This window comes from Adiantum capillus-veneris, chromosome 19 (assembly GCF_014529385.1).
Source record: "Adiantum capillus-veneris isolate H3 chromosome 19, ASM1452938v2, whole genome shotgun sequence".
Taxonomy (NCBI): Eukaryota; Viridiplantae; Streptophyta; class Polypodiopsida; order Polypodiales; family Pteridaceae; genus Adiantum; species Adiantum capillus-veneris.
In genome coordinates, this window is record NC_140949.1 from 9,653,722 (window position 1) to 9,680,160 (window position 26,439).

Here is a 26,439-nt window from a genome sequence, read left to right on the forward strand (position 1 = left end):
TAAGAAAGAAAAAGGGAAAGGAGAGGCTTTTTCCGAAGCTTAGTATGCGATACTACGGACCTTTCCAGATCATTGAAAAGATAAATGATGTCTCCTTCCGACTGAAACTGCCAGATACTTGGAGGATTCACAATGCATTCCATGTGAGTCTCTTGAAACCTTTTAAGGGTAATGTGCTTGATGATGGGGAGCCTGATGAGCCCCGAAGTGGAAGAAAACGAGGAGATCCTTGTTCCTGAACATATTTTGGCACATAAGGATACGAAGAAAAAAGGTAAAGTCCAAAGGCGGTTCTTGGTTAAGTTCAAGAACTATCCTGCATTTGATGCGAAGTGGATGGAGGAGAGGACCTAGCAGATACTCCTCAGATTGTGAAACTTTACCTCGATGCTTTTGGTTTAGCATAGTCTACTCCAAATGGAACCTAGAATTCAGCTTGGCCGGAGATCTGGTGAAGTGGGATGCACAAGAGGAGAGTCACTCCTCTCCTTTCTCAACAGATGCCTCGATATTGATACTAAAGTCATTGATGTCTCTTTGAGCTTCAGCGATACTGAGAGCTGACAGTATTCTACTGCATGACTTTATGAAATGGAATTCTTAATTAGATACTGATTTGTTATTGACTTCTTTTGAGTGCAGGAATTGATAGACGAAATGACTGCAACATTTTGGTCTGATTGATCTCGAATAGACATGGTTGCAATAGGGGTTAGTCAATCAGACATCGATGAGGTCCCGATTAGACCTACATGCAATTGCTAGCTACATTGCCGATAAATCATGGTCTAAGATCCGAATGAATGTTGAATGTCATGTGATGTCTAGTGATGTCCTGTGATGTCGTGTGATGTGACTGTCGATTTGGTACATGTGCTAGATGTGTGTTCCTGGTACGTAGGTACTAACAGTCAGTGTCTGCTAAGACGGTTTATGGCTTCTATCGGATTTTGCAGTAGGCGTAATCGAGGGCAATTACAATGCTTTCAAGAGGGGGGTATGCCACAAAGTGATGACGTGGCTACCGAGGGCAGATACTGCCAAAAACCCTAATTTGCAGAAACCCTAATTTCTGCCAGAAACCCTAACCCTAATTGCTGGCTGAAACCTTAAAGTAGTTGGAAACCCTAAAACAAGCGGCAGAAATGCCACGTGGCAGCAGTACGGACCTCCGGATTTTACGGCGCTGTAAAAGGCTGATTTGGGCGACGCAAATTGGGGATAGAGAGAGAGAAGGAAAGCTCTGCTTTATTTTATTAAAGCCACAGAGAGAGAACTTATGAGAGAGAACACTTGCTTTTGTTCTGGAAGATTTTGGGGCTCTGCTTTTGGGCATCCCTTGTAATCTTTAAATAAGTGGTTTAGGGCTCACTCTGTAGAGCATCTGGACGCAGAGTCTGAGAGTGAAACCCTAACCGCTCTTTGTACTTTGACATTGATTTAATACATAAAGAAATACCGAAAGGGACGCCAGTCTTTGGGGCCAATATCTCTAGGCACGGAACTCTGCCGGGCCAGTGCAAATCTATTGTGATTTGTGAATTGTTTTGAAGTGGTTATTTGGTGCTATCGCAATTGATTCTTGACTTGGAGTGTCCAAGTCTGTTACAGTATCAGGTGCCCAAAGCCTTGTTTAAGCATCCCAAGGCCTTCTCGAGGCTCCCCTGGTGATCTCTTGTGATTTAGGTGCGAAACCCTAAACCTGGAGAAAAACATAGCAGGCTGTAATTTCTGTGTTGGATTTCTAAGCAGAGCGAACACGCCTACGCGTATCTTAGGTGCTCCTGCATGCAATGGGACAGTTTCCCTTTGAATCGGCAGTTTTCATGCGAGAAAACTCCCCGTTTTCGCAATCCTTCGCAATGGAACTGTGCGTACCTGTAGGGGATTAGCAATAAGCCAATCCGGTACCTGTTCAGAAGGCTCTTGCCTTGGCAAACGCGCATAAAGAGAAGCCCAACTAGTGGGGCATTACCATATCTGCAAAAGGGGAGAGAGAGACGCGCGAGAGCAAATCGTCGTGCTACATGCGACAAGGGAGAAGGCAAGCTTTCCATTAACTCTGAGAAACATGCATGCGCTACTCACACACACTCTCTATGATCACAATGAGCCAAAAAGCAATCTCCCCTCTCAAAATTGGGCGCCCTCAGCTCGGATGAGTCTGGAAATTTGCTCTAGAGCCGCCATGTGTCCCCTACACCCTTAGAGTTAAATTCCTAGTACCCACCAACCTATAAGTGTCGCGTGGGGCCTAAATGACTTTGAACTAAGCCTAGCCACCCTTTAACTACTCGATTTTAGTGACGATTGGCCCAACCATTTTGTGGCAACCTGCCCTTCATTGCTACGGGTGAAACTCTCGGTCGTTGGCCGTTTCACGCTGGCCACACAATGTCCGACCATTTGTGACTTCAAAAAGAGAGTCCCAAAAATTAATTAAATATCAAGGAGAAAAAACCAACAACTAAGGTTAGTGTCACAAATTGATGACGTGGCAGACTGTACGAGCTGATGACGTGGCAGAATTGTACGGCAGGCCCGCATTTTGCGCTGACAATGCTAACGTGGCAGCACTACGGACTTCCGCGATTTGCAATGTGCCACGTGGCAGGCTGTACGAATTTCTGTGAATCACGCTGGTTGCTCTTGGGTCAGCAGCTTTTGAGTTAAAAGCTTTTCATATAAAATTGCTTTTGAGTTTGATGCCAAGGGCCTTTAAATAAGAACCCAAGGCCTCTCTTTTCCACAGTGTGCTGACGAGCAACTAAGCAGAGAGGGCCCATGGGAGTTGTAACTAAAAATAAATACCGAAAGGGGCACCAGATTTTGGGGCCAATAGCTCTGGGCACGGAACTACGCCGAGCCGTTTTAACTCTCTAATTAAAAGTGTGATAAAATTGTGAAGTATTTAAAGGGATATTTGTGTTAGCCGTTGGCTGCACTTTATAGTTGTATGTATGCTCAATTGATTTAGTTGTTGTAGGCATCCTAGATGTATGAGTCATTGAGTCTTGAGTCTTGTGTTCAGTCTAGCACTTGCACATCTGCACTCTCCTTGCAAAGTTGAAGCCTCGACACCCCCATTGTATCTGTGAGTCTTGGCTTGGAGCTGAGTGACGTACAAGCCAGAGTCTGGATTGGTTCCATGAGTTAAAAGGAGTTCCATTGAGTTTGAAGTCTACTATTTTGTCATTTGAGTACAGTTTTTCTTTGTTCCATTGCTCTATAGTGTCTATTATATTTAAAGTGAGATTTCTTGCACATTGCACTGAGGAGAACCCACAATAGAGAGCACGACATAGTTTTCTTGCTACAAGAAACGGTGCACTCTACCTACCTTGTCGTTACCCAACTTATGGCAGCACTGCCTTGGGGGCTCTAAATGGCAATTCCAAACAATTGGGGAGATTAATCCTTTGCAGACGACTTTAATATGTACCCTGGCACTATAAGTGGCAGAGTAGCCTTGCTCCTACCATCCACTGAGATTCAGCCCGCTCCCACACTAAGTTGTCCCCTCTCCACATTGCACCATGAAGTTCAACCTTGCCCTTGGCCTATGAGATTGGCTAAGTTCCCCCCTCCCCTCCCCAACACACATGCACGCACGCTTGCGCACCTCTAAAGCCCCTTGTCCCTCTCCCTGAACACATACGCAGGCACACATGTGGACCTTACACACACACACACACACACACACACACACACACACACACACACACACACACACAGAGAGAGAGAGAGAGAGAGAGAGAGAGAGAGAGAGAGAGAGAGAGAGAGAGAGAGATCTGAGGGGGCGGGGGGGAGGGGGGGGTTTGTGTGTGTGGCATAATCAAGGATAAAGGACCAACCAAGGTGGAAAGATGCAAAGACTTGCTTGCTCACACGAAGCATAACATGGACACTATTTGTCGCGCAACCCAACTGCATTTACAAGAAGTACATTTGTGAAAAGCAGAGAAACCATGAAGATAGTCAATGTGTACTGAATAGGTTGTTACCGTGATGGATTTGCTTAGATTGTCACAGGTTCCACATCCCATGAATTTCTGGGGTTCTGCAGCACCTTCTTTTCTCCTTTTGATCTGAAAAGATTCATCTATTGTATGTAAGCAAGAAGGCAATTCAAAATGAAAAAACGATTCACACAGACATGATTTTGACATTCAAGGTTCACCCTCCAATAGATAACCAGTGCATTGTGGAACATATAAAATGAAACTACAAAGCTTCATTCCACCTTAATAGTAAATGTTCGGCCAGCAACAAGAGTATTTTGCAACCTTTCAGAGACCTCTTCGCATAACTTGGTCAAGAAATGTTCTGCCTGAAAAAATATAATCAAATACTGGCAAAGATAGAATGGGTCAAAAGGAAAAACAAAAAGATAGACCTTACGTCAGAAGTAGTTTCGAAACGAACCCCCCAATTGACCTCTGCGCCTATCGACTTACGTTCCTGAAAATCCAAAATAACAAGTATAGTATTCATAAATGGCTCACCAAACTTCATCAGAGTTGCTTACTTGATGAGTTACAACTTGGCGGTTATCAATTCCTCGTGCATAACACCACAGCATATCACCGGTTTTTACACCAAAATCATGTTGCAATGTCTCCTGCAAAATTACAATCCCAGACAGAAGGTCTTAACATAGAGGTTCGTTACACAGTCTTTATACCTTGGCAGCAGTAATAACAAAGGATACAGGAAAAAACATCCAAAAATAAAAACCCCACAGTTGGAGACTACTGAGAAACCCTTTGTTCTATATAGACAATTATGTTCCACGACAAAACAAGTTTGCAAATCACTTCTTTGGCTAAAGCTAGTACAGTTACGCTATGTTATTAAATGCAAAGAAGAAACTATGCAGAATTCCTCGTGTGGAATACACAGTTCATTACAAGATTACAATACCTGTATCATAATAGTTCTGTGTAAAGAATGCCAAAAATTATAGTCACGCCAAGAAAATGAGACTCAACCTTGGAAACACACTGGAGTTGCTTGCAATTGTAAATTTTCTTGCTATGCAATCGCTCTTGCAATGACCACCCAACTCCAGGCAATTCCTTGACTGACAACCCTGAAAGAAACCCTTCCACCTGAGAAGGACAAGTGAAGTTAAATCTTCTCACACGTGACGGAAACCCTTCCACCTGAGAAGGACAAGTGAAGTTAAATCTTCTCACACGTGACGGAAACCCTTCCACCAGATTAATGGCAATGTTCACAACAAAGTTGGAATGACCGGGACAAAGAGTAAAATCTTAACCAGAGCAGCAAGGGCTGGAAGAAAGGCATAGAAAGAGGTGTGATGGTGCACTGATTAATAGTAGTGAAAACATAAGAGAAAATGTTAAGAGTGAGACAAACACAAAATCTGAGAAATAGCCAACAGGCACAGTAGCTCTCATACATGACAAGGAAGAATTCTGAATTGGCCGTCTGGTTTTGCCTTCTTCGTCGCCATTCGTGCCAGCAATAAGTTTCCAGCAATGCCAACACTTGCAGTACACCTTGTCAAATCAAACACTTCTTCCCGGATACATGAAGCCAAGGTCTCTGGATCTTCGACACCTGTGACATCCACATATGCTTCATCACAACTAACTGCCTGCAAGAAATATCAGCCTTGTAAATCCACCAAACAGGCAGCATAAAGCAAATAAGAGGAAACGTGACACAGGCAAACCAGATGAGACTCACCTGTACTTTCTTGCAATGCTTGTGAAGAACATCATAGAATTGATCAGCCACCTGCTTCAAGAATTATCTGAGCATAAATAGACTTTTATTCCATGAAGATATAATGTCACTCATTAAGCACAGATCCTGCCTTCACTACACCCCAAAATTGGCATTGTTGCTTTTTTCTAAGATAAAAAATTAACATCCCACACCCATCATAATTGCCACAAACTGCTGACGTGTCAAGCCACTGAAGAATGGAGCCAACATGCAGATCCCAACCAAGGGGCCAAGACCCTAGAAGAAGCAGCAGAAGAAGTTTTACCAACTTGCAAAGTCTTGCCGAGTGGCCTATTTTCAAAGACGAGTTCCCACCAACTTACGGGACCCAATTCGATGGAGCCCACGGGACCTAAAGTCATTAAACTAAAGCGGGACCCACACACACACACACACACAAAAAGCATAGAAGATGATCACGTGGAAACCTGTACAGAAGACCCACAAATTTCGTTGGACTGCTGACGTGGCAACCTATACAGAATTCCCAGATTTTTCACTGACATGATGATGTGGCAGCTGTACCGATTTTCAGAAAACACGCTGGCAGCTTTTGAGCGCTAAAGCTTTTGGGACCATATGCTTTTGAGTTTGAAGCTTTTCATGTAACTGCTTTTCATAGGCCAAGGGCCTTTATATATGTGCAGAGGGCTCACTCTCGCACTCTTCCGGGTAAAGGTGCAAAGCGCGAGTACCGGCATTGTACCGAGTTCAAGCAATATAAAGAAATACCGAAAGGGGTGCCAAGGTTTGGAGCCAGTGCTCTCTTGGGGTGGAGCTCCACCATTCCCTGTCCTGTGTCATGCATCTCTTTTCGTTCAGTTGTTATTTGAAGCGCTTAAACTTGTTTAGTCTGTTCTTTTCCGTTGGCACGTGGTGCCCGTCCCCATAACAGTGGTATCAGAGCTTCAAGTGTGTGCTTTTCTGAAAGCATACCCCTACCAAAGAGCAGACAAAGCAAGATGGCACTTCCAAGTTTTTACAGGCAATCCTATTGAAGAATCTTCGTGCCTTGACCCCGGACTTACTAGCTACTCCCACCCTTACTCCATCGCGCATTGGGCGCGCTCTGTCTTACAAGGCATAAGCCATAAAGATCATGGTCGGCTACAACCTTATGGAAGAAATATAACCCTAATCTTGGTGCAGGTTTCAGGATGGAAAGCCAGTCGTCTTTTCGAGCTTGACTAATGTAGAGATTGCTTTTTAAGTTTGAGTTGTATTTGAGAACTTGTTTGGTGATCCTCTTTGGAATTTATTTGAAATGGATGGTATCTGTTTTAAACCTGTCTTGGTGCCGATTTGAATTGTTTGACTCTAGTTTCAATACTAGTTTCAATGATTGGTGATTTTGCTCCCGAGCGGAGTAGTGAGAAATGATGTTTGAGAATGCTTGCTCATACTCATGTGGTTATTTATGGGGGGAGTAGTGAATGTTTGAAAAGTGTTGTTTTTACTGATGGCCCGGACCCTTGTGGTTATTTACGGGGGGAGTACTGTTGTTGTTACTCATGGCCCGGACCTGGATGGTTATTTACGGGGGGAGTATTAATAAGTCTGAGCAGTGATTACTCTCAGCACCTCCAAATGACGCAAGATGCGGTCTGGGGGGCGTTTGGTTGTCAAAAGGCCTCTATATCTCATGGCCGGACCTTTTTAGGTTATTTGCGGGAGGAGTGATGAGGGAGTCGTTGAACAGCTCATGCATTGTTCGTTGTGTCTTGTTACATGCATAAGTGAGCATTTGGGTTGCATTGTGATGTGCCAACCACTAAATATTCCTTATTGGATGAGATTTTTCTGGGAAGCCAACGACCCAGGATATCAAGAGCTCCAATCTGGATTGAGAAAACTGTTTGTCCCTCGGAAATTTTTGAGCCTTTTGCAGATATGATGTAATCGCGAACGATTACTTTCTTTCAAGAAGGGGGGATGTGAAACCGGCATGTACTTTTAGAAAAGGGCAATAGACCTTAGACTTGAACCTTATTTGCTTTCACCCATTTAATTTATCACCCACTTTACCTGTACTTTCAAGACACAACAAAGGGGAAAGGGATACAGGCTGCTAGAATGCACTTGTACTAGAAGACCGACACCAGATTGGCCCCTAACTTAGACGCCCCTTTCGTATTGTTTAAAAGAGGGAATAAACATTGTGGTTCCCTACAAGCTGCCCCGCACAAGCTTGGCTGAATTTCAACTGTTCCGGCCTGATTTCGACAACATAACTGTACTAGGACCCTTCACAGTCAGTATTCCCACGCATTGAATGACTTTCCCGACGCATACGAGCACTTTGCAAAACTTGGCGAGAATCTGCAGCACGCTGAATTCTCTGTTTTCAGCCCCGAAAATGCGCCAGATCACCTGTACAGCGGTCCCCTCGTGTCCCTGAACCTCCTGGGGGTATTAGGGTCCGTTTAGGGCCAAAACCCTAAACCTGCAAAAATACACAGCAGGCTGTAATTAAATGTTTCGGGCTCTGTTTCGCGTGCCTGTCGCATCCGTAGCAAGTCCTCGAGCTCCCGCACCTGTAGGGCTACTTGCCCTTTGAATCGGACGAGATTTCTGGCGTGAAACCTCTCCAAATTCACCTGTACCTGCGGGGGATTAACGGCTAACTAATCCAGTACCTGTGCAAGGGGCTCTTGCCTCGGCAATCGCGCATGAGCCCACACAACCGTACATTGGTCAATTGAAAAGCCCACTAGAGGGGCATAACATACTGCCATAGGGGAGAGAGAGAGCAGTGCGTAGCGTGCAGGGCATCACTCCTGGCACCACACTGTACACAGGAGGGAAAGGAAGCACTCCATAGCTCTTAACCTGTGACAGGAACTTGCAAAATGAGCCTCCCAGCTATAAATTCAGCGCCACTTCTTCTTGCATGAGGAAAGTGCACAGAAATGTGCCACTTGGCACATTTACAGCCTATTTCCCGTTTCGGGGTTGCCGCCTAAAAATTTCCCGACCGCTTGCCCAGTTGACTTCACTGCAGAGTAATAAAATATTCCCCTTGTCATTCCGGAGGTAATGACGCGAACACATTTTCAGGTCCCAAAATAGCAGTTCCCTAAATTTTAGGAGATGCTGCCATTGTATCTTTCTAGGTCATCTGACCCCCTTTGTACACTACAACCACACCCAGAACTGAAATGTAGCCTCTGTAACAAAGGATTCCACTTTGGCTAGTCAATGATCCCACTTTGCCTAACCATAGTCCTTGTCCAACCTTAGTGCTCTCTTGCCCTCAGGCCTGGACTCCCTCTGCACAGTTCCACACTAGCTATGACATAGTGGTAGCTGCGCACTCTGCCATTGCTTTGAGTCACTAACTTTCCAATGACAAAATGGTAGCCACACATTTTGCCACTGTCTTATAGTACACGTTGTGAAGGAGTACGAGCGGAAGTGCGACGCGAGAGAGAGTGCGAGAAGAAGAGCACGACGATATGGTGAACTCGCTCTACTGTAATGTGTAGAGCATAGTGAGTTCTTATTAGGTTTTTACAAAAGAATATGTGTACATACCTGGCGGCCCGCCCACTTACCTGGGCGACCACATTGGGCTTTATACCCCAACAACCTCCCACTTAAAGTCCAATGTGGTACTTTAAGTGTGAGAGAAGCTACTATACAAGCTAATATACAAGAGATGTAGAGAAGTGATATACTACCCTACACCTATCTGCTTGCGAAAATGCACAAAGCTCTCTGAGGGAAGCCCTTTTGTAAGTAGATCAGCAGAATTTTCTATGGTGTGAACTTTGACAAGCTGAAGTTGCTTATCCTCGAGCATTTCCCTGATGAAATGATACTTCACATCCACATGCTTTGTCTTTGAGTGATAAACTGGATTGCGAGCCAATTGTATGGCACTTTGACTATCACAATATAACACAGGCATCTCTTCTTTGATTCCCAAATCTGTTACTAGTCGATTAAGCCAAATTGATTCTTTGCATGCCTCTGATGCTGCAACATATTCAGCCTCTGTAGTAGATTGAGTAACACAATCTTGTAATCTAGAACGCCATGATACTGCTCCACCAGCCAATGTAAAGACATACCCTGACGTAGACCTTCGGTTGTCTAGGTCACCTGCATAATCTGAGTCTGTAAAACCCTTTACACTTAGCTCCCGACTCCCATAGCATATACGCATACTCTTTGTAGCTTTCAGGTATCTCAATATTCCTTTCACTGCCTCCCAATGTTTCTTGGCTGGGTTTGACATGTATCGACTTACTACTCCCACTGCAAATGCAATGTCTGGGCGAGTAGCAATCATTGCATACATCAAACTACCCACTGCAGACGCATATGGAATCTTATCCATTCAGCCTGTTCTTCCTCAGACACAGGACAATCCTGTTTGCTAAGTTTCACATATGGTGGCCATGGAACACTCAATGCCTTTCCCTTCTCCATATTGAAACGTTGCAAAACCTTGTCAATATACTCTGTTTGAGATAACCAAATCAACTTCTTTGATCTGTCTCTCTCAATGCGCATACCAAGTATATGACTTGCCTCTCCCATGTCTTTCATGTCAAACGATTTTGCCATCTTTGACTTGAAAGCTGAAATTTCTTCCAAGTGGTTGCCAGCAATCAACATGTCATCCACATACAAAATAAGGATCAGCCAACTACCATCCTTAGCCTTCTTTGTATATAGACAGTGATCGAACTCACTACGTTTGTAGCCTTGAGAAAGCATAAACTTGTGGAATTTATGATACCATGCCCTCGGTGATTGTTTTAAGCCATAAAGACTCTTTAACAACTGGCATACCCAATCTTCCTTGCCTTTCTCAACAAACCTTTCTGGCTGCTGCATGTAAATTTCCACATCTAAATCACCATGCAAGAACGCTGTCTTGACATCCATTTGGTGCAACACCAAATCTAATATGGAAACCAATGCAAGAAAGCATCTCAATGTAGTCATCTTGACCACCGGAGAGAAGACTTCATCAAAGTCAATGCCTTGTTCTTGCTTAAAGCCCTTGGCAACAAGCCTTGCTTTGTACTTTGGCTGACTATCATGAGCGGTGATCTTATACCTGTAAACCCATTTACAGGGTAGAGCCTTTTTGCCCCGTGGTAATTTAACTAGCTTCCATGTCTGGTTTTTATGCAGAGCTGTCATCTCTGACTGCATGGCCAATTGCCAATTCCCGGAGTCCTTCATTTGCACTGCTTCCTTGTAACATGAAGGCTCATTGCAATCAGTCAACATGACATAATTCATAGATGGAACAAACCTATCAGGAGGTCGCGTGACACGTCCAGATCTACGCACAATAGGTGGCTCAGGCTCAGCCACAACTTGTGATTCCACTCTATCCTGTCCTTGCTCCTCTTGAGCCCTGACATTATGTCTTGCATGTGCAGGTCCATCTTCTTGGAAGACAACTCTTCTAATCTCCTCAACCCTCTCTGGTTTAGAATGATATTTGGATTCATTAAAGTGAACATCATTGCTGCGGACAACCTTTTTGGATTCGGGATCCCAAAGTCTGTACCCCATCTCACCAGAATTACCATAGCCTAGAAAGATGCACTTTCTACTCTTTGGCTCAAGTTTGTTCCTAAATTCCTTTGGAACGTGAGTATATGCCTCACAGCAAAAGACTCTGAGATGTTTGTATGAGGGCATTTTGCCTGACCATACCATCTCTGGCACTGAATCCTTCTGCAAAACCTTGCTAGGAGATCTATGTACAAGATGAACAGCTGTTGATACAGCTTCAGCCCAAAACCCATTTGGCAGTTGGGCATTAGACAACATACTTCTGACCTTCTCTTGTATGGTCCTATTCATCCTCTCAGCAACACCATTTTGAGGAGGATTGTAAGGAGCAGTAAGTTCACGTTTTATACCTTTTGACTCACAAAAGTCCTGAAAGGCCTTTGAAACATACTCTCCACCATTGTCAGTGCGTAAACATTTAAGCTTCTTGCCACTCTGATTCTCCACAAGTGTCACAAACGTTTTGAAAACACTAAACGCTTCATCCTTGTGCTTGAGAAAGTAAACCCATACTTTCCTCGAGTAATCATCTATAAATGTCATAAAGTAAGAAGCTCCCCCTAGAGATAGGTTAGGCATAGGTCCACACAAATCACTATGAACAAGTGCCAACTGTGTATCTCTTCTACTGCTTCTATGCTTATGTGGCTGCTGTGTTTGCTTACCATACAAACAATGTTCACAGAATTCAAAATCATTAAATGAAAAGCCAGGTAAATAACCAGAACGAGACAAGATTTCCATTCCCTTCTTGGACATATGTCCTAACCGGCTATGCCACAAAGAAACGTTCGGCTGCTCGGTTACATTGATTACATTTTTAGAGACATTTGATACATAAATCATGTAAAGTCCTCCAGACTTTACTCCATGTGCTACTGTCATAGAACCCTTGGATATCTTCCACATGTTCTGTCCAAAAGTGGTGACGTAGCCAGCATCATCAAGTAAACATACTTTGAGCCGAGTTCTTGAAGCAGGTCTCACAATACTTTAGAAGCACTTTGCCCCCCAACCGCTTCAAGAACTCGGCTCAAAGTATGTTGTGGTTGCTGATGAAAGCAACCACCTTGGACGTGGATGCAATGAGAGGCTCTATCCAAGGTAGTTTGCCAAAATCCTTCAAGAGGTTGTTAAGACAATGTGTCATGCAAAAGGGCACCGTGATGTGAGGATAAGCGCCTTCCAAAATAGCTTCGGCTGCCCTATTTGATGTCTCCCCATCGGTGACTAGACCTATCACAAGGTCTGACCCAATGGTCTCTACGGCGGAGGCCCACTCACCCGCAAGGACATCTGCTGATTTTCCTGTCTCAGTGGCGTCATGGGAGTGGGCAAAATACATCTCCCCTTTGGAATAGGCAATGCACTTCATCCCACCATGAAGCTTCATCCTTCTTCTTCTTCGCGCCCAAGGACACACATTCACTTGATACGGAAGCTTGGGCCATGAGACTCGTCACTCGAGAGAGGGAGGGAGCTTGAGAGAGAGAGAGAGAGAGAGAGAGAGAGAGAGAGAGAGAGAGAGAGAGAGAGAGATTGTGGCATGGAGCTTGAAACTTGAGCCTTGAGGCTTGAGCGAAAGAGGGAGAAATGAAATGAAATGAAATGTTATATTAACGTCTTCAAAAGGCCAGAGTGACCTATGAGACCAAACTGATACAAAAGTGGTGAATCTGTTACAATGTCTGAAAAGTGTGAAAGTGTGAAAATAAATGCGAAAAACTAAATACAAAGTATTAGATAAACTTCTTAGGAGCATTCTTGGTGCCTTTGGTATGAATGTGGGTACTCCTTTGTGCTTGCTGCTGGCCTCTTGCTTCTCCTTCCATTCTTGCGTCTCTCGATCCAAAGAAATCTGTGATCTGCCTCTGAGGCTCTAGTGCTCTTTGTCTTCTCATTAGATTATTTGTCACCAGCCAGTGGCATTTTTGTTTATTTTCTCTTTCTTTGGGGAATTTCGTTTGTTTTACCTTTTGGAAACACCCCTCTGGAAATCTAACTGCCCTGCATTGCATAGCCAGTGTGGAACTGTTCAGAGAGAGTCCAGGCCTAAGGGCTAAAGAGCACTAAGGTTGGACAAGGACTATGGTTAGCCAAAGTGGGGTCATTGGCAAGCCAAAGCGGAATCCTTTGCTACTTTCACTTCTGGGTGTGGCTGCAGTGTACAAAGAGGGTCAGATGACCTAGAAGAATGTAATGGCAGAAACTCCTAAATTTTAGGGATTGCTATTTTTGGACGGCAAAATGTCTTCGCGTCATTACGTGCAATTTGACATGGGGATCATTTTGTTACTCTGTGGCCAAGTGAACAGAGGCTGCAGGTGATATATTTTTAGACCCGAGGGTCTAAAGCGGGAAAATGCACAAATGAGTGACACTTGGCACTCTGAGGCCAGTTTACTACTTAAAGAGAAGGCAAAAACGTGATTTTCAGCTGTGAGCTCGTTTTTGAGTGCTGTCACAGGTGGGAGAGCTTCAATGGAGTGCTGGTTTACCCTCTATGTACACTGAGGTGCAGGATGTCATGACCTGCACACCTCTCACTGCTCTCTCTCTCCCCTATTCTTTATGGTTATGCCCCTCTAGTGGGCTCATCAGATTGACCAATGTACAGTTGTGTGGGTTCATGCGCGATTGCCGAGGCAAGAGCCTCTTGCACAGGTACTGGATTAGCTAGCGGCTAATCCCCCGTAGGTACAAGTGATTCGGAGAGGTTTCACGTGCGAAATCTCGTCCGATTCAAAGGGCAAGTAGCCCTACAGGGCGGGAGCTCGAGGACTTGCTACGAATGCGACCGGCACGCGAAACGGAGCCCGAGACAGTGAATTGTACAGCCTGTTGTGTATTTTTGCAGGTTTAGGGTTTTGGCCCTAAACGGACCCTAATACCCCCAGGAGGTTCGGGGACGCAAGGGAACCGCAGTACAGGTGATCTGGCGCATTTTCGGGGCAAAAAACAGAGAATTCAGCGTGCTGCAGATTCTCGCCAGGTTTTGCAAAGTGTCCGTATGCGTCGGGAAAGTCATCCAATGCGTGGGAATACTGATGGTGAAGGGTCCTAGTACAGTTATGCTGTTGAAATCAGGCCAGAACAGTTGAAATTCAGCCAAGATTGTGCGGGGCAGCTTGTAGGGAACCACAACTTTTATTCCCTCTGTTAAAGAATAAAGAAATACCAAAAGGGGCGCCTAATTTAGGGGCCAGTTTGGTGTCGGTCTTCGCATACAGATGCATTCTAGCATCTGTATCCCATTCCCCTCTCTTGTGTCATTATAGCACAGGTAGAATAGACGACTAATAATGGGTGAAAGCTAAATCAAGGTTTGAAGTAAAGCCTACCGCCCTTTTTGAAGTTAAACAAGCCGGTTACATTATCCCTGTGCCGATGTAGTTCCAGTAGGTACAGGCCTAAGCACCTTTGATCTTGGTATTGCATGACTCTATCTAGAGGTCCAAAGCCTTCTTTAAATAGGCAATGGAAACGCCCACGTATCTCATAGTATACGGTGCAATGGCATATGTAGTGTAATTCTGTCTCCGGCTCCATTCCGCATAACTTGCAAATTCTGCTCTCATGTGGGATTCCCCTAAATCTGCCAAATTCAATTTCCAGCTGGTGTGAGGATGTACGAATCTGACCAGTAGCACATCTCAAACCATGAGACAGGTGGGTATCCATGTAGCTCGGGCGAATCACAAAACCATCTTCAGATAGCTGTAGGAAGTTTTCTTTGTAGTCGGCCATCTTCGTGCCCAATTCTTGTGTAGGGTCTACCCGTGTCCAACTGTATAAGATCTTGGCGGATGATTTTATTAATCTCCGCTCGTGTGATTGCCAGTGATGGAGCCTCAAGAGAGTATTGGAAGGGGGGTAATCTTTCCATACTGAACCCGTGTCTCTGAAACCACGAGGCCAGTTGCGCATACCAGCATGATGTATCTCCTTTCGTTGCTAATTGTCGAGAGGATTCGAGGGCCAATCTAGTATATCGGCAATTATTTGTATCCCATAAACCATGTATAAAGGACACTGATCTGGTAAGAGCTTCAATTTCTATCGGAGGGGTAGCTAGTTCCGCTCGGATAATTGCGTGTGGTACGGAGGCCTTGGCTCTAATCATTCGGGAAATCATAGATACCAAAGGTCTCTCCATTGACTTCCAAGTATCTTGATCCACAAATGGTCCCCAAATATGGACCCCATAAAGCATAGTTGAAGCCACCTCAGTATCAAAGAGCCAAAGTTTTGTTCGTGGTTCCTGAAACTGCACTTGTGACACATCCTCTCCAACCCTCCCAAGGCCGCAGAGGCTCTGGACAATCTAGCATCTGTTGCTTTCTTAAGAGTAAACTTCGGTCCTGTAAATACCACACCAAGGTATGTGTATGCATCTGTGTACTCTACTGTATCCTGGCCATATGCAAATGTAGGTGCCGATCTCCTAACCCACTGCGGTGTGGTGTTAAACACCATAACTTTGGTTTTACCCAAATTTACCGACAGTCCGCTGTCCTCCGCGAATTTATGTAATGCATCTAACTGCCTCTGCATTCGATCCGGTGATTCTGCTATCAATACAATATCATCTGCATACAACAACAAAGGGATCCATGACCCTGCAAGTGGGGCACCTCTGTCACCCTCTCTATCAATGTAATCTGATACCTCATCTATATACATACCAAATAAAGTAGGGGACAGTGGGCATCCCTGCTTTACTCCAACGGTGGAATGAACAATGTCGGAATCCCCTTCTGGATTACGTACATAACCAGTTACTGACCCGTATAAGGCCATGATCCCCCAGATAATCTCTTTGGGGACCCCTAACTCTTGCATTCTGCGCATCAATCTGGCCCTTGGTACTGTATCAAAAGCTTTCCGAAAATCCACAAAGCAACAATACATCCTTCTCCCGCTTGCTCTTCCTTCCTCAATAATGGCTCTGAGCGTAAGAATATGATCTAAAGTGGAATAACCTCTCCTGAATCGAGCTTGTCCTGTTGCCCTTATGCCCTCATTCTCTGCCCATCTACTCAGTTTTTGTTCCAGAATGGATGCGTACAGTCGGGTCAATGTGTGACCCACTGTAATGGTACGGTAGTTCCCGGGTATCATAGGATCTCCCGACTTGAAAATAGGTACGATAGTAGATAATTTCTAAGATTCAGGTAATCCTTCACACATGCCCGATTAAACAGACGAGCAAGGACTTCTGAAAGTAGATCCCTTGCATGGGTCAGAGACTTGAAGCTTGAGGGCTTGAAAGTTGACTCTTGAGCCTTGAGGCTTGAAAGTTGAGGCCCAAGTGGCAAGAGAGGGGGGGAGAGACCGTAGACGAGGGAGAGAGGGAGAGACTTGAAGCTTGAGGGCTTGAAAGTTGACTCTTGAGCCTTGAGGCTTAAAGCCTTGAGGCCCAAGTGGCAAGAGAGGGGGGGAGAGACCGTAGACAAGACTTAGAGGGAGAATGAATGGAGAGAGCTCCGAGCTTCAAGCTTGAGCCTTGAAGGCTTGAGGCCCAAGGGATGGGGAGAGGCTAGAGCATGTGAGGCTTGAGGCTTGAGCGACGTCACAGGCGGCGGCGAGCCTTGAGGCTTGAGGTTGAGTCTTGAGAGCTTGAAGACTTGAGGGAGGGATGAGGCATTATATAGGAAAGCCACCCCCCCCCCCCCCAAAAAAAAAACGTTCTAACACGCTGCCACGATCGGCTCTTTTTTTTTTAAACGATCATAAATTTTCAAATGCCGTTTCGTACAGGCTGCTGTTCCGGCGTTCCGACTAACATTCCGGCCCCGTTCTGGTTACACAGTTGGGCGTAACGCTGTTCCGTGTATGTTCCTGTTTCGAGTGCATGGCTCGGGTGGGAACACGTTCCGGAAACGGCAAGGGCCCGTTCCGGTCGTTCCCTGTTACTCTGGTATAACCCCCAGAGGAGACATTATGCCAGGTATGAGCCAGAGACAGAGGAGCACTATACCTGCCAATGCACAGCATACGATGAGATCCGCAGGCGTTTTCATTGCTTATTCAGAGAGGGCTTTGGCCCCTTATCCCGCATCATGGATTACTATGATCAGAGGTGCCTAGGTCTCTTCTTGCTCGAGATCCGTGGACTCAGAGAGACTACCCTTAGAAGCAGAGAACCTGCACATAGAGGATCCATACAGAGCCCGATCACTACTTTGTAAGGGACTACTCGGGATGGCCTACCACAGGTTACCCACTCACACCCTCATTGGGGCATTCTTCTTGATCGAGCCATCCAGCTTGGCCGCTCATGACCCCCGGGGATGCAAGGATCTTCACACCATAGACGAGGTCTACATCAGAGGCTACGGAGCATCATTGAGCAAAAGCGAGCACGCCCACGCCCCCCCCACCCCCCCCCCCCCCCCCCCCCCCCCCCCCCCCCCCCCGGCCCAAAGAGCTGACCATGGAGGACACTAAGGTCATACTGAACGGACCCATGAGAGAGCTCATGAGATGATCACCATTGTCTACTATCCTGGGTGCACCTCATTAGACCTTGTGTGATTTTAACCCTCACCATATGTTTTCGTGTGATTTTATCCCCACTGTGCACCTCATTAGCCCTCGTGTGATTTTACCCCTCCCCATATGTTTTGAGCTGATGCATTATGTGATGCCGATGTTGATGACAATGAGGATGTAGGTTAGGCTTGCATACCTACCTAGTCTAGGGGTTTTCAGTGGATGCACCATCCCTCACCCTCACACATTCAAAGATAAGCAAGATTATTAGACATGATCTTATTCAGCTTGATACTGGGAGGACTTGGCTGTCTCTGTCACATGAGTTGGGGACAAAGATGGCTTCTTATCGAGATCATCTTCTCCAGACGACAGATGATGGGTTTATCTCACGCCCCAAGTATATGGGCACCCACCTATCCCACGGCATTAGATGTGTTATTGATCAGTTACGGCGTACGCACCTCATCTCACCAGTTGGGGATCATAACCTCTGTGAATAGCCCATGTGCCAACCCACCAGGAGCAATTAACCATCCATATTAAATACATGATTCTGGGAGCTACTCTGCCCTTTCAAAAATTGTGCTTCAAAATCGATCAAATAACCGGGAATGGAGGCAAGTCGGTTAAATCCAAGTGGAATCTCAAAAAACAGAGACAACAGCATTAGGAGATGACCAAACCCACTGGTCTGGAATCCAAAAAGCTGACCCCATGGTTTTCCTTCTAAATCCGTAATCGCCATTGATCAGCAACCACAAAAGAATCCGCTGAAAAACTGATTCCTACTTATTGAAACAAAGAAGTGACAGGCATCTGCACAACAGTCATTTTGTCCTTTCAAGCAGCATGTTTACTTGAAGATAGAAAGGGTATAAGGTGCACTAATTAAAGTCGGAAAAAACTTGTCACAAGCCCCCTTGAGACACTGCTTAAATGAAAAATGGATCCAAACTAAGCACGGATCCCATGAAGTACTTTAGTGGATGTAGGCTGCACCTGTTCATAAGCTCCAAAATCATAGGGAACAACCTGTAGTTCAGGGCATAATGCTTTAGCATCTCGGATGAACATGCCAGATCTGACACCTACAAAACATGCTTTATCGATGAGAGCGCACAACAAAACCCTGGAGTTTCAAGTCGATCCAATAAAAGCTTTACAAAAGCACCAAACACATAAATTAAAGGGATTATGTGTTGCAACAAGACCAACAAGATGCATACCAAACGCACGTGCTGCATAGTTAGATGATGAGATCTCAGCTGTCCCCTGTGTTTTTTCTGAATGGCATACAACAACTGGCTTTCCAGCAAGTTCAGACTGATTCCTCACTACTACAGAAACAAAGAAGCAGTCCTGTCCATTGAACACTGGTGCTGCTTATAGTTTTGACAAGATTCAACTCAGAACAGACAAATGTTTGGCTCAGCAGTACTACACGGCTTACCATGTCAACATGCATGACTATTCGATGCCCATTGTCAGCTAGCATACGTGAATTTTCAAGCTGTTGATCTTTCTCTACCCTGCTACTATTAAAACGATTATGATAGCGTGATCTCCAAGTTCCAATGAAGTGGAGCCTCGAGTTCTACCCAAAAAAAAAAGGATAAATTGTTGCCATCTCCAGGAAAAATGTACACCATAACTGAAAATTTTGAAACTCAGATGAAATCAAGAAAATTGTCCTTCATCAGCTCCATTTCCTGATACTACAACATTGCCACTAATGTCATCAATTCACAACATTGGGTGTTAGAAAGAGATGAAATATATCCTCACATGCATCCAAACACATAAGTACACCGGCATATACATTGAGACAAAGGTCTGGCTATTAAGTTCCTATCGTGGCTCCAGAGGTGCAAGACAGAGTTATCTAGTATGTACCAACGATCCTACCCTTCTCTAAAACTTGGGCCACTCAGCGAGGATCTGTAAGTTAGCGAGAACTTCGTCTTGTTCTGCTTCTATTAGGGTTTGAGCCCCTCAGCCAGGTTGGCTAGGGTTAGGCTCGGGGAGCCCTAACCCTCTGGGTCTTCAGTGGCTTGACACATCAACAGTTTGTGACACCGTCCTTGTCGAGCTTGCCTTTGCCTTTGTCCTCTAGCAAACTCGTGCATTTGCCTTTGGCTTCACATTCCCGAGCCAAACAAATTGACGGATTCCTTGAGAGCTTCATCCGTGCATAGGCTGCTAATTGGGTGCTGGTCGAACCACTTTCCATAGCTGAGAGTTCGTTTTGGTTCGTCTTCGTTTCTTGAGATCACCTTGAGAACAACCTCTTGCCACTGTCCTTTGGGCCTCTCATGCCATGCACTTCAAGATGGAATACATAGAAACCCCCCTCCTTCCTCCAGCGTTTCAAAACGCTGCCCCTTGCAAGTAGCAAAAGGAAGCAGTGTTGGCCGTTGGAGCTTCACGGTGATGAGGTTGTTGCAGACGGCATCTCAAAACCCCGCAGAAAGCACTGTCGAAATCCACCCCTTGCGTCGTCGGCATATCAAAACGCTGTGGGCAGTGGCCAAATTCGGTGCCGCTGAGGACCTGCCTCTAAGAACACACCTGAAAACGATGACCGTGGAGGCGCCACCACTTGGAAGGTCGAGCGGGCATCTCAAAACGCTTGTGCCGATGGAACCCAAAGACAATGCTGCAGATCAAAACGCAAGCAACCTGGAGCCGATCTTCTATTCCTCTTCTCCATGCAGCAATCTCCTCCCTTGGCTTTGATACCATGTCAAAGTCGGAAGCGTAGAGCAATGGGAAGAATACACGAGAGAGAGAGAGAGAGAGAGAGAGAGAGAGAGAGAGAGAGAGAGAGAGAGAGAATGAAATGAAATGAAATGTTATATCAACGTCTTCAAAAGGCCAAAGTGACCTATGAGACCAGAAAGTTACAATGCGGTGTATCTAATACGAAGTTAGATTAACAAAATAAATTAAACTAGGATAACCAAATATAAATACTGCGGAATCCTAAACTAAGCTTATAGGTGTGAAAGGTGAAAGCGTGAAATGTGTGAACTAAGCAGTACAATGTGTAGACAATATGGGAGGAAAGTAGAGATCCATCTTCATTTGCCCTCTGGACGACGAAAAAGTATGGCTCGAATCCTTTGTTGTAGCCTCCTTCGATACTGTGTAGCTCCTCTTCTCCATCGGGGTCGTCTAGATCTGCCTAGCTCCAATGCTCGGTCTATGAGAATGCCATAGTGCGGGCAGACCTCTCCACTGTTGGCTGCTCCTCTATCTGTTCTTCTGGGTGAACACTATCTAGTGTGAAGAAATCTGTGATTTGTCTCTGGGGTTGTCTCTCTTCAGCTCTCCTCAGTAAAGTTTCTCTATGCCTATGTAACTCAAGTAGATATATCCCAAGACATCTCCTGATCCTCATACCTCATGACCCTAGCTAGAGGCCCAAAACCTTCTCTGAATAGACAATGAAAACGGCCTCGTATCTCATAGTACATTGTGCAATGACATAAGTAATATCATAGTTACCCGGAACGCGGAACGGGAATGGCAACGGGATCCCCGCGGAACGGGGGAACGGCTAGGGGTCCGGAACGGGAACGTCGCGGAACGGGAGGTATAAAAAACACCCAAATAGTGAAATTTTTAGCTCCTTGTGTTTAAATACAAGGAGTATTAGAGTGCTTTGACTCTAATACTCACAAAAAACTCGTTTTGAAGACCATTCAACCTTGCTATGACTAGATGATGAGAGAGAGAGAGAGAGAGAGAGAGAGAGAGAGATGGAGAGGGAGAGATTTGAGAGAGTGGGAGGGAGAGGAAGAGAGCTTGAAGGCTTGAAGCCTTGAGCCTTGAGAGAGTGAGTCTTGAGAGGGAGAGATCTTGAGAGTGAGAGGGAGAGAGCTTGAGCCTTGAGGATTAGCTTGTGAAGAGAAAGGGGGAGGGGGGTGCATTTTATGAGTCCTTGAGGCCTTGCACACTTTCAAAAGAAGCCCAAACATTAACTTCAATTTTTTCAATTTTTGCCAAATTTGTTTGTAGCCGTTGGCCGTTCCAGGGGCATTCCGGAACGTTCCGGGGGCGTTTCGGAACGTTCCGGAACGGCCGTTCCGGTTTGCATTGGCCACCCGGAACGTCAGACATTCCGGGACGTTCCGGAACGTTCGGGAAGGGAACTGCCCCCCGGAACGCCGGAACGAGGGCTAGGGGGCGTTCCCCGGTAACTATGAGTAATATACCTCTGTCTCTGGCTCTAGATGGCATAAGCGGCATATCCTGCTATCTGCTGGTGTCTCTCTGAATCTGCCAGTCTCAATCTCGAGCTGATGTGAGGACGTGCGTATCTGGCCAATGGCACAACGCAAACCATGAGAAAGATGCGTGTCCATATAGCTAGGTCGAATCACAAACCCCTCCCCCGTGAGGTGGAGAAGATGCTCTCTATAGAAAGCCATCTTTGTGCCCAACTCCTGTATCGGCTCTATCCATGTCCGAGAGAGAGAGAGAGAGAGAGAGAGAGAGAGAGAGAGAGAGAGAGAGAGAGAGAGAGATTGTTGAACCAGCCAACTAGAAAATAAATTAGTAATTTACAATGGGGGCTTGGATGCTCCTTATATGCTAGCTTTGCGGGCCTTAAGTACCCCCCTCAACAAATTGCCCTACCCAAGTCTTTGACAAATCAATAGAATATATACCTAAAGCCAAAATAAATATTCGGATCACGTAGGGCTATTCACTTGAGATGCTATGAGGGGAGGAAGGGGGGGGGGGATAGATATCCCTCTTCACATATGTGCACACACACACACATACATATATACATGTATACATGTGTGTGTGTGTGTACATATCCCTCTGCTTGGGACGGGGTTCAATGTATAGTACAATGTTGCCCTCTTCCTAGGTTTTCTCTTGTCTGGGCCAAGCAGCTTTTGCTCATAGAGAATATGTTTTCAATCTTGTCGTACCTAGGTTCAGTGAGCTTTCAGTTGTGCGAAAGTTGGGTTGTGTCCTGTTATGTAGGTAGCCAGTGAGGTAAGGTTTGGGTTTGATTGTCAACACCTTCATGTTTCTCTTTGCTATTCGTAGTGCATAAAGAAAGTTGAGTTTTGCTGAGTCACATTACATCGTCACCTGGGATAATATCAGCCATTGAATTGCTTTGTATATCTGAAGATAAGATGCTTTACCTGGCATGCTATGAGCTTGTATTAGCTTGCCATGTTAATCTTGATTTTCTTGTCATCATCATGTAAACATTTTTCGTTTGCGATGTAGTCATTATTATACGCTTGTATGTTTGTACTAAAAAAAGTGTGTGTGTGTGGGGGGGGGCTTTCTGATTGGCATCTCGGCCATATTAGGACGAACTGCATATCCGCTGGGTCTGTTTATGCCTTGTTGTAGTCTGATGCATGGATTGTGGCTCATGGAAATCAATTGTGGTCACTCTCCAAATATCAATTGTGGTGGCAAAAAACACTCTCTCGCATTTGGAAGAATCAGTTACCACTCAAGGAACGCGTTTTCTTGTGGAGATGCATGGTGGGCTCTCTACCGGTTGGTACTTTGTTGCATGCACGACGCATTGCTTCCACTCGTTGTGTCCGGTGTATTGGTGTTGACGAGTCTGTTACGCATTTGCTTTGGGATTGCCACTGCTCCGGGACTTTCATCATGCAGGTGTCCTCTGCTTTGCGCCTTCGTTTCCCATATGGAATCTTTCATAGATGGTTTTGGATTTTTGGCGTTCTTCAACCGCCACAGTCTCAGTTTGAGACCTTCAGTTGGGTCAAATTTTGGGTTATGTGGACCATATGGCACCAGCCCAACTCTCGGATGTTTCATGCATTACAAATTGACCCTTTCCCTTACTTCAAGTTTTTGCTCGGACAAGCCCTACATTATGCTTATGATGTGGAGATATCTCTCTTGAAGCTTACAAGATTTTCTTTGATTGTTTCTAGCTATCGGAGCATCACAAAGCTCCGCTTGTTGTACTTTTTTACTGTGGGTTTTCCTCGTTTTGAGGTTTCCCACTTGTAAATCAAAGCATGATTTACACAAAAAAAAATAAAAAATGTGTGTGAGCGCGCGCGTGCAGAATATGTTATGTCAAGGAAAGTGCTCCAACATGTTTATAGAGAAAAGCTTGGAAAATAAAAACCTTAAAGTAGTTCTGTACAAAGTTTGCATCTCCCAATGCACAGTGTGATCGAACATTTTCTGAACAGCTCACAGGCTTTTTATCATCCCGTGCACCTGAAGAAACCAAGTTCTTTATATGCAAATCAGACTCGAGGTTTTCTTTGCACAAAGGTTCTTGAATTGATTGCAAGTGCCTCGTATCATGCACCACATCAGTATTGACTATGCACTCCTGTCCCTCATAAGGTGTCTCTTCACGGATGCATGTAGATGGTTCTGACGCTGGAATGATGCCTCGATAGTATGAGGGCTTTCTTGCATCCTCTTTTGTGTAATCAAAAAATTTTGACATCGTAAGTTGGTTGGGATGACTGTGTGCAATCCGCTCATGAGCATACAATGAAACTGTCGGGCAACAAAACATAGCATCAGTTCACAACAAGAGAGGAGACAAGGAGAAAAGCAGCAAATGCAGATGACTAACTAGGTAGAACTCTTCCACAAGATATGGAATCCACAATCCATGAAGGCTTAACAATCGGCAAGCCTCTACTGAAAGACCTGCCACCACAAAATAAAGACCTTATCAATTAATGACTGTTGATATATAAAAAGCAAGAGTTTCATTTCTTTGAATACCTATGATCTCTTATTTTGCTGTCAGGAAGAGTGGTACATATTATGTGTGTCACAAGATCCCGCGAGAAGTAATTTTGAAACATCCCCCCATGTTCGAGCATGAGATCGCGCAAATCCTGGAACGTACACCACATTGCTGAGATCTGAACTCCAGCAAGCAAAAACCCTTTTTTCAAAGCCTACCTGATGAGATGGAGTAGTGAAACCGTCCACAAAGATTGAGATTCCGTTAAAAAGCTTGGTTAATTCATTACATGGAACTGCTGCATTGGAACCATTGACACTTGTAACAAGCTCTGCAGTCCAGGATGATGAACCAAAGGTAGACGATGTCGAGGTACTGGCACAAATATGTTAACGCTCCCACAGTCAGATTGCACCGTAAATAGGAGACAGCAAGAAAATTGCAGTTTTGCTAGACGAGGAAACTGCACCTTAGAACTCTGTTGCTTGCATCAGCTTGGTACTGTAAGGCTAACTTTCTCTTCTTCTCAGCCATATACCTAGCAAAAGCATTCAAAAGAACACTTGAAAAATGCAAATCCTCTCTCTCTCTCTCTCTCTCTCTCTCTCTCTCAAATCTCTCAAATCTCTTTTAAAACTTCGATGGGCAATAGGTACATTATGAATTCTAGTGGTCGTTAGCTAGTAGCATTAATTAACTTGCTGTGTTTTTTGTAAAAAGAGAAACTCAATAAGACCTCAAGGGCATGGCATTGGTGGGATTTGTGGGGTTCTCTCTCTCTCTCTCTCTCTCTCTCTCTCTCTCTCTCTCTCTCTCTCTCTCTCTCTCTCACCAGCGTGTGACTACTATCTATCCTTTTTGTTGATTTCTTTCTTATTATCTATTTACTTTCACTTTTTGGAAACACCCCTCGGGAAATCTAACTGCCCTGCATTGCATAGCTAGTGTGGAACTGTCCAGAGGGAGTCCAGGCCTGAGGGCAAGAGAGCACTAAGGTTGGACAAGGACTATGGTTAGCCAAGTGGGGTCATTGACTAGCCAAAGTGGAATCCTTTGCTACAGAGGCTACATTTCAGTTCTGGATGTGGCCGCAGTGTACGAAGAGGGTCGGATGACCTAGAAAGATACAATGGCAGCATCTCCTAAAATTTAGGGAACTGCTATTTTGGGACCTGAAAGTGTGTTGACGTCATTACCTCCGGAATGACAAAGGGAACATTTTCTTACTCTGCCGTGAAGTCAACTAGGCAGCCGGTTGGGAGATTTTTAGGTGGCAACCCCGAAACGGGAAAATGCTTGTAAATGTGCCAAGTGGCACCTTCTGGTGCACTTGCCTCATGCAACAAGAAGTGGCGCTGAATTTTAAGCTGGGAGAGCCTCATTTTCAGTTTTTGTCACAGGTTAAGAGCTATGGAGTGTTTGCTTTCCCTCTTATGCACAGTGCGGTGCCAGGAGTGATGCCCTGCACGCTACGCACTGCCCTCTGTCTCCCCTTTGGCAGTATGTTATGCCCCTCTAGTGGGCTTTTCATTTGACCAATGTACAGTTGTGTGGGTTCATGCGCGATTGCCGAGGCAAGAGCCTCTTGCACAGGTACTGGATTAGCTAGTGGCTAATCCCCCCGCAGGTACAGGTGAATTCGGAGAGGTTTCACGCCAGAAATCTCGTCCGATTCAAAGGGCAAGTAGCCCTACAGGTGCGGGAGCTCAAGGACTTGCTATGGATGCGACCGGCACGCGAAATGGAGCCCAAAACAGTAAATTACAGCCTGCTGTGTATTTTTGCAGGTTTAGGGTTTTGGCCCTAAACGGACCCTAATACCCCCAGGAGGTTCGGGGACGCAAGGGGACCGCTGTACAGGTGATCTGGCGCATTTTCAGGGCTGAAAACAGAGAATTCAGCGTGCTGCAGAT

The 26,439-nt window shown here is 45.2% G+C and overlaps 1 protein-coding gene across 4 annotated transcripts in view; it reads right to left on the reverse strand.

Annotated features, from left to right (window-relative positions):
• REV1 (DNA-directed DNA polymerase) overlaps nucleotides 1–26,439 on the reverse strand; it is a 95,952-nt gene that overhangs the window by 22,092 nt on the left and 47,421 nt on the right. For 2 of the 4 annotated variants that reach the window (XM_086490214.1, XM_086490215.1), the window contains exons 2-17: nucleotides 24,996–25,064; nucleotides 24,745–24,901; nucleotides 24,562–24,677; nucleotides 24,407–24,483; nucleotides 23,942–24,327; nucleotides 19,247–19,390; nucleotides 19,023–19,155; nucleotides 18,796–18,884; nucleotides 5,716–5,766; nucleotides 5,426–5,623; nucleotides 4,992–5,111; nucleotides 4,529–4,621; nucleotides 4,402–4,461; nucleotides 4,244–4,330; nucleotides 4,005–4,088; nucleotides 3,855–3,927 (exon numbers count right to left, since the gene is read on the reverse strand). In XM_086490214.1, the coding sequence (XP_086346340.1) occupies nucleotides 3,855–3,927; nucleotides 4,005–4,088; nucleotides 4,244–4,330; nucleotides 4,402–4,461; nucleotides 4,529–4,621; nucleotides 4,992–5,111; nucleotides 5,426–5,623; nucleotides 5,716–5,766; nucleotides 18,796–18,884; nucleotides 19,023–19,155; nucleotides 19,247–19,390; nucleotides 23,942–24,327; nucleotides 24,407–24,483; nucleotides 24,562–24,677; nucleotides 24,745–24,901; nucleotides 24,996–25,064 (1,937 nt within the window). Of the gene's footprint in view, nucleotides 1–3,854; nucleotides 3,928–4,004; nucleotides 4,089–4,243; nucleotides 4,331–4,401; nucleotides 4,462–4,528; nucleotides 4,622–4,991; nucleotides 5,166–5,425; nucleotides 5,624–5,715; nucleotides 5,767–18,795; nucleotides 18,885–19,022; nucleotides 19,156–19,246; nucleotides 19,391–23,941; nucleotides 24,328–24,406; nucleotides 24,484–24,561; nucleotides 24,678–24,744; nucleotides 24,902–24,995; nucleotides 25,065–26,439 lie in introns of all 4 variants that reach the window. The other 2 variants (XM_086490213.1, XM_086490216.1) reach the window with 2 other exon arrangements.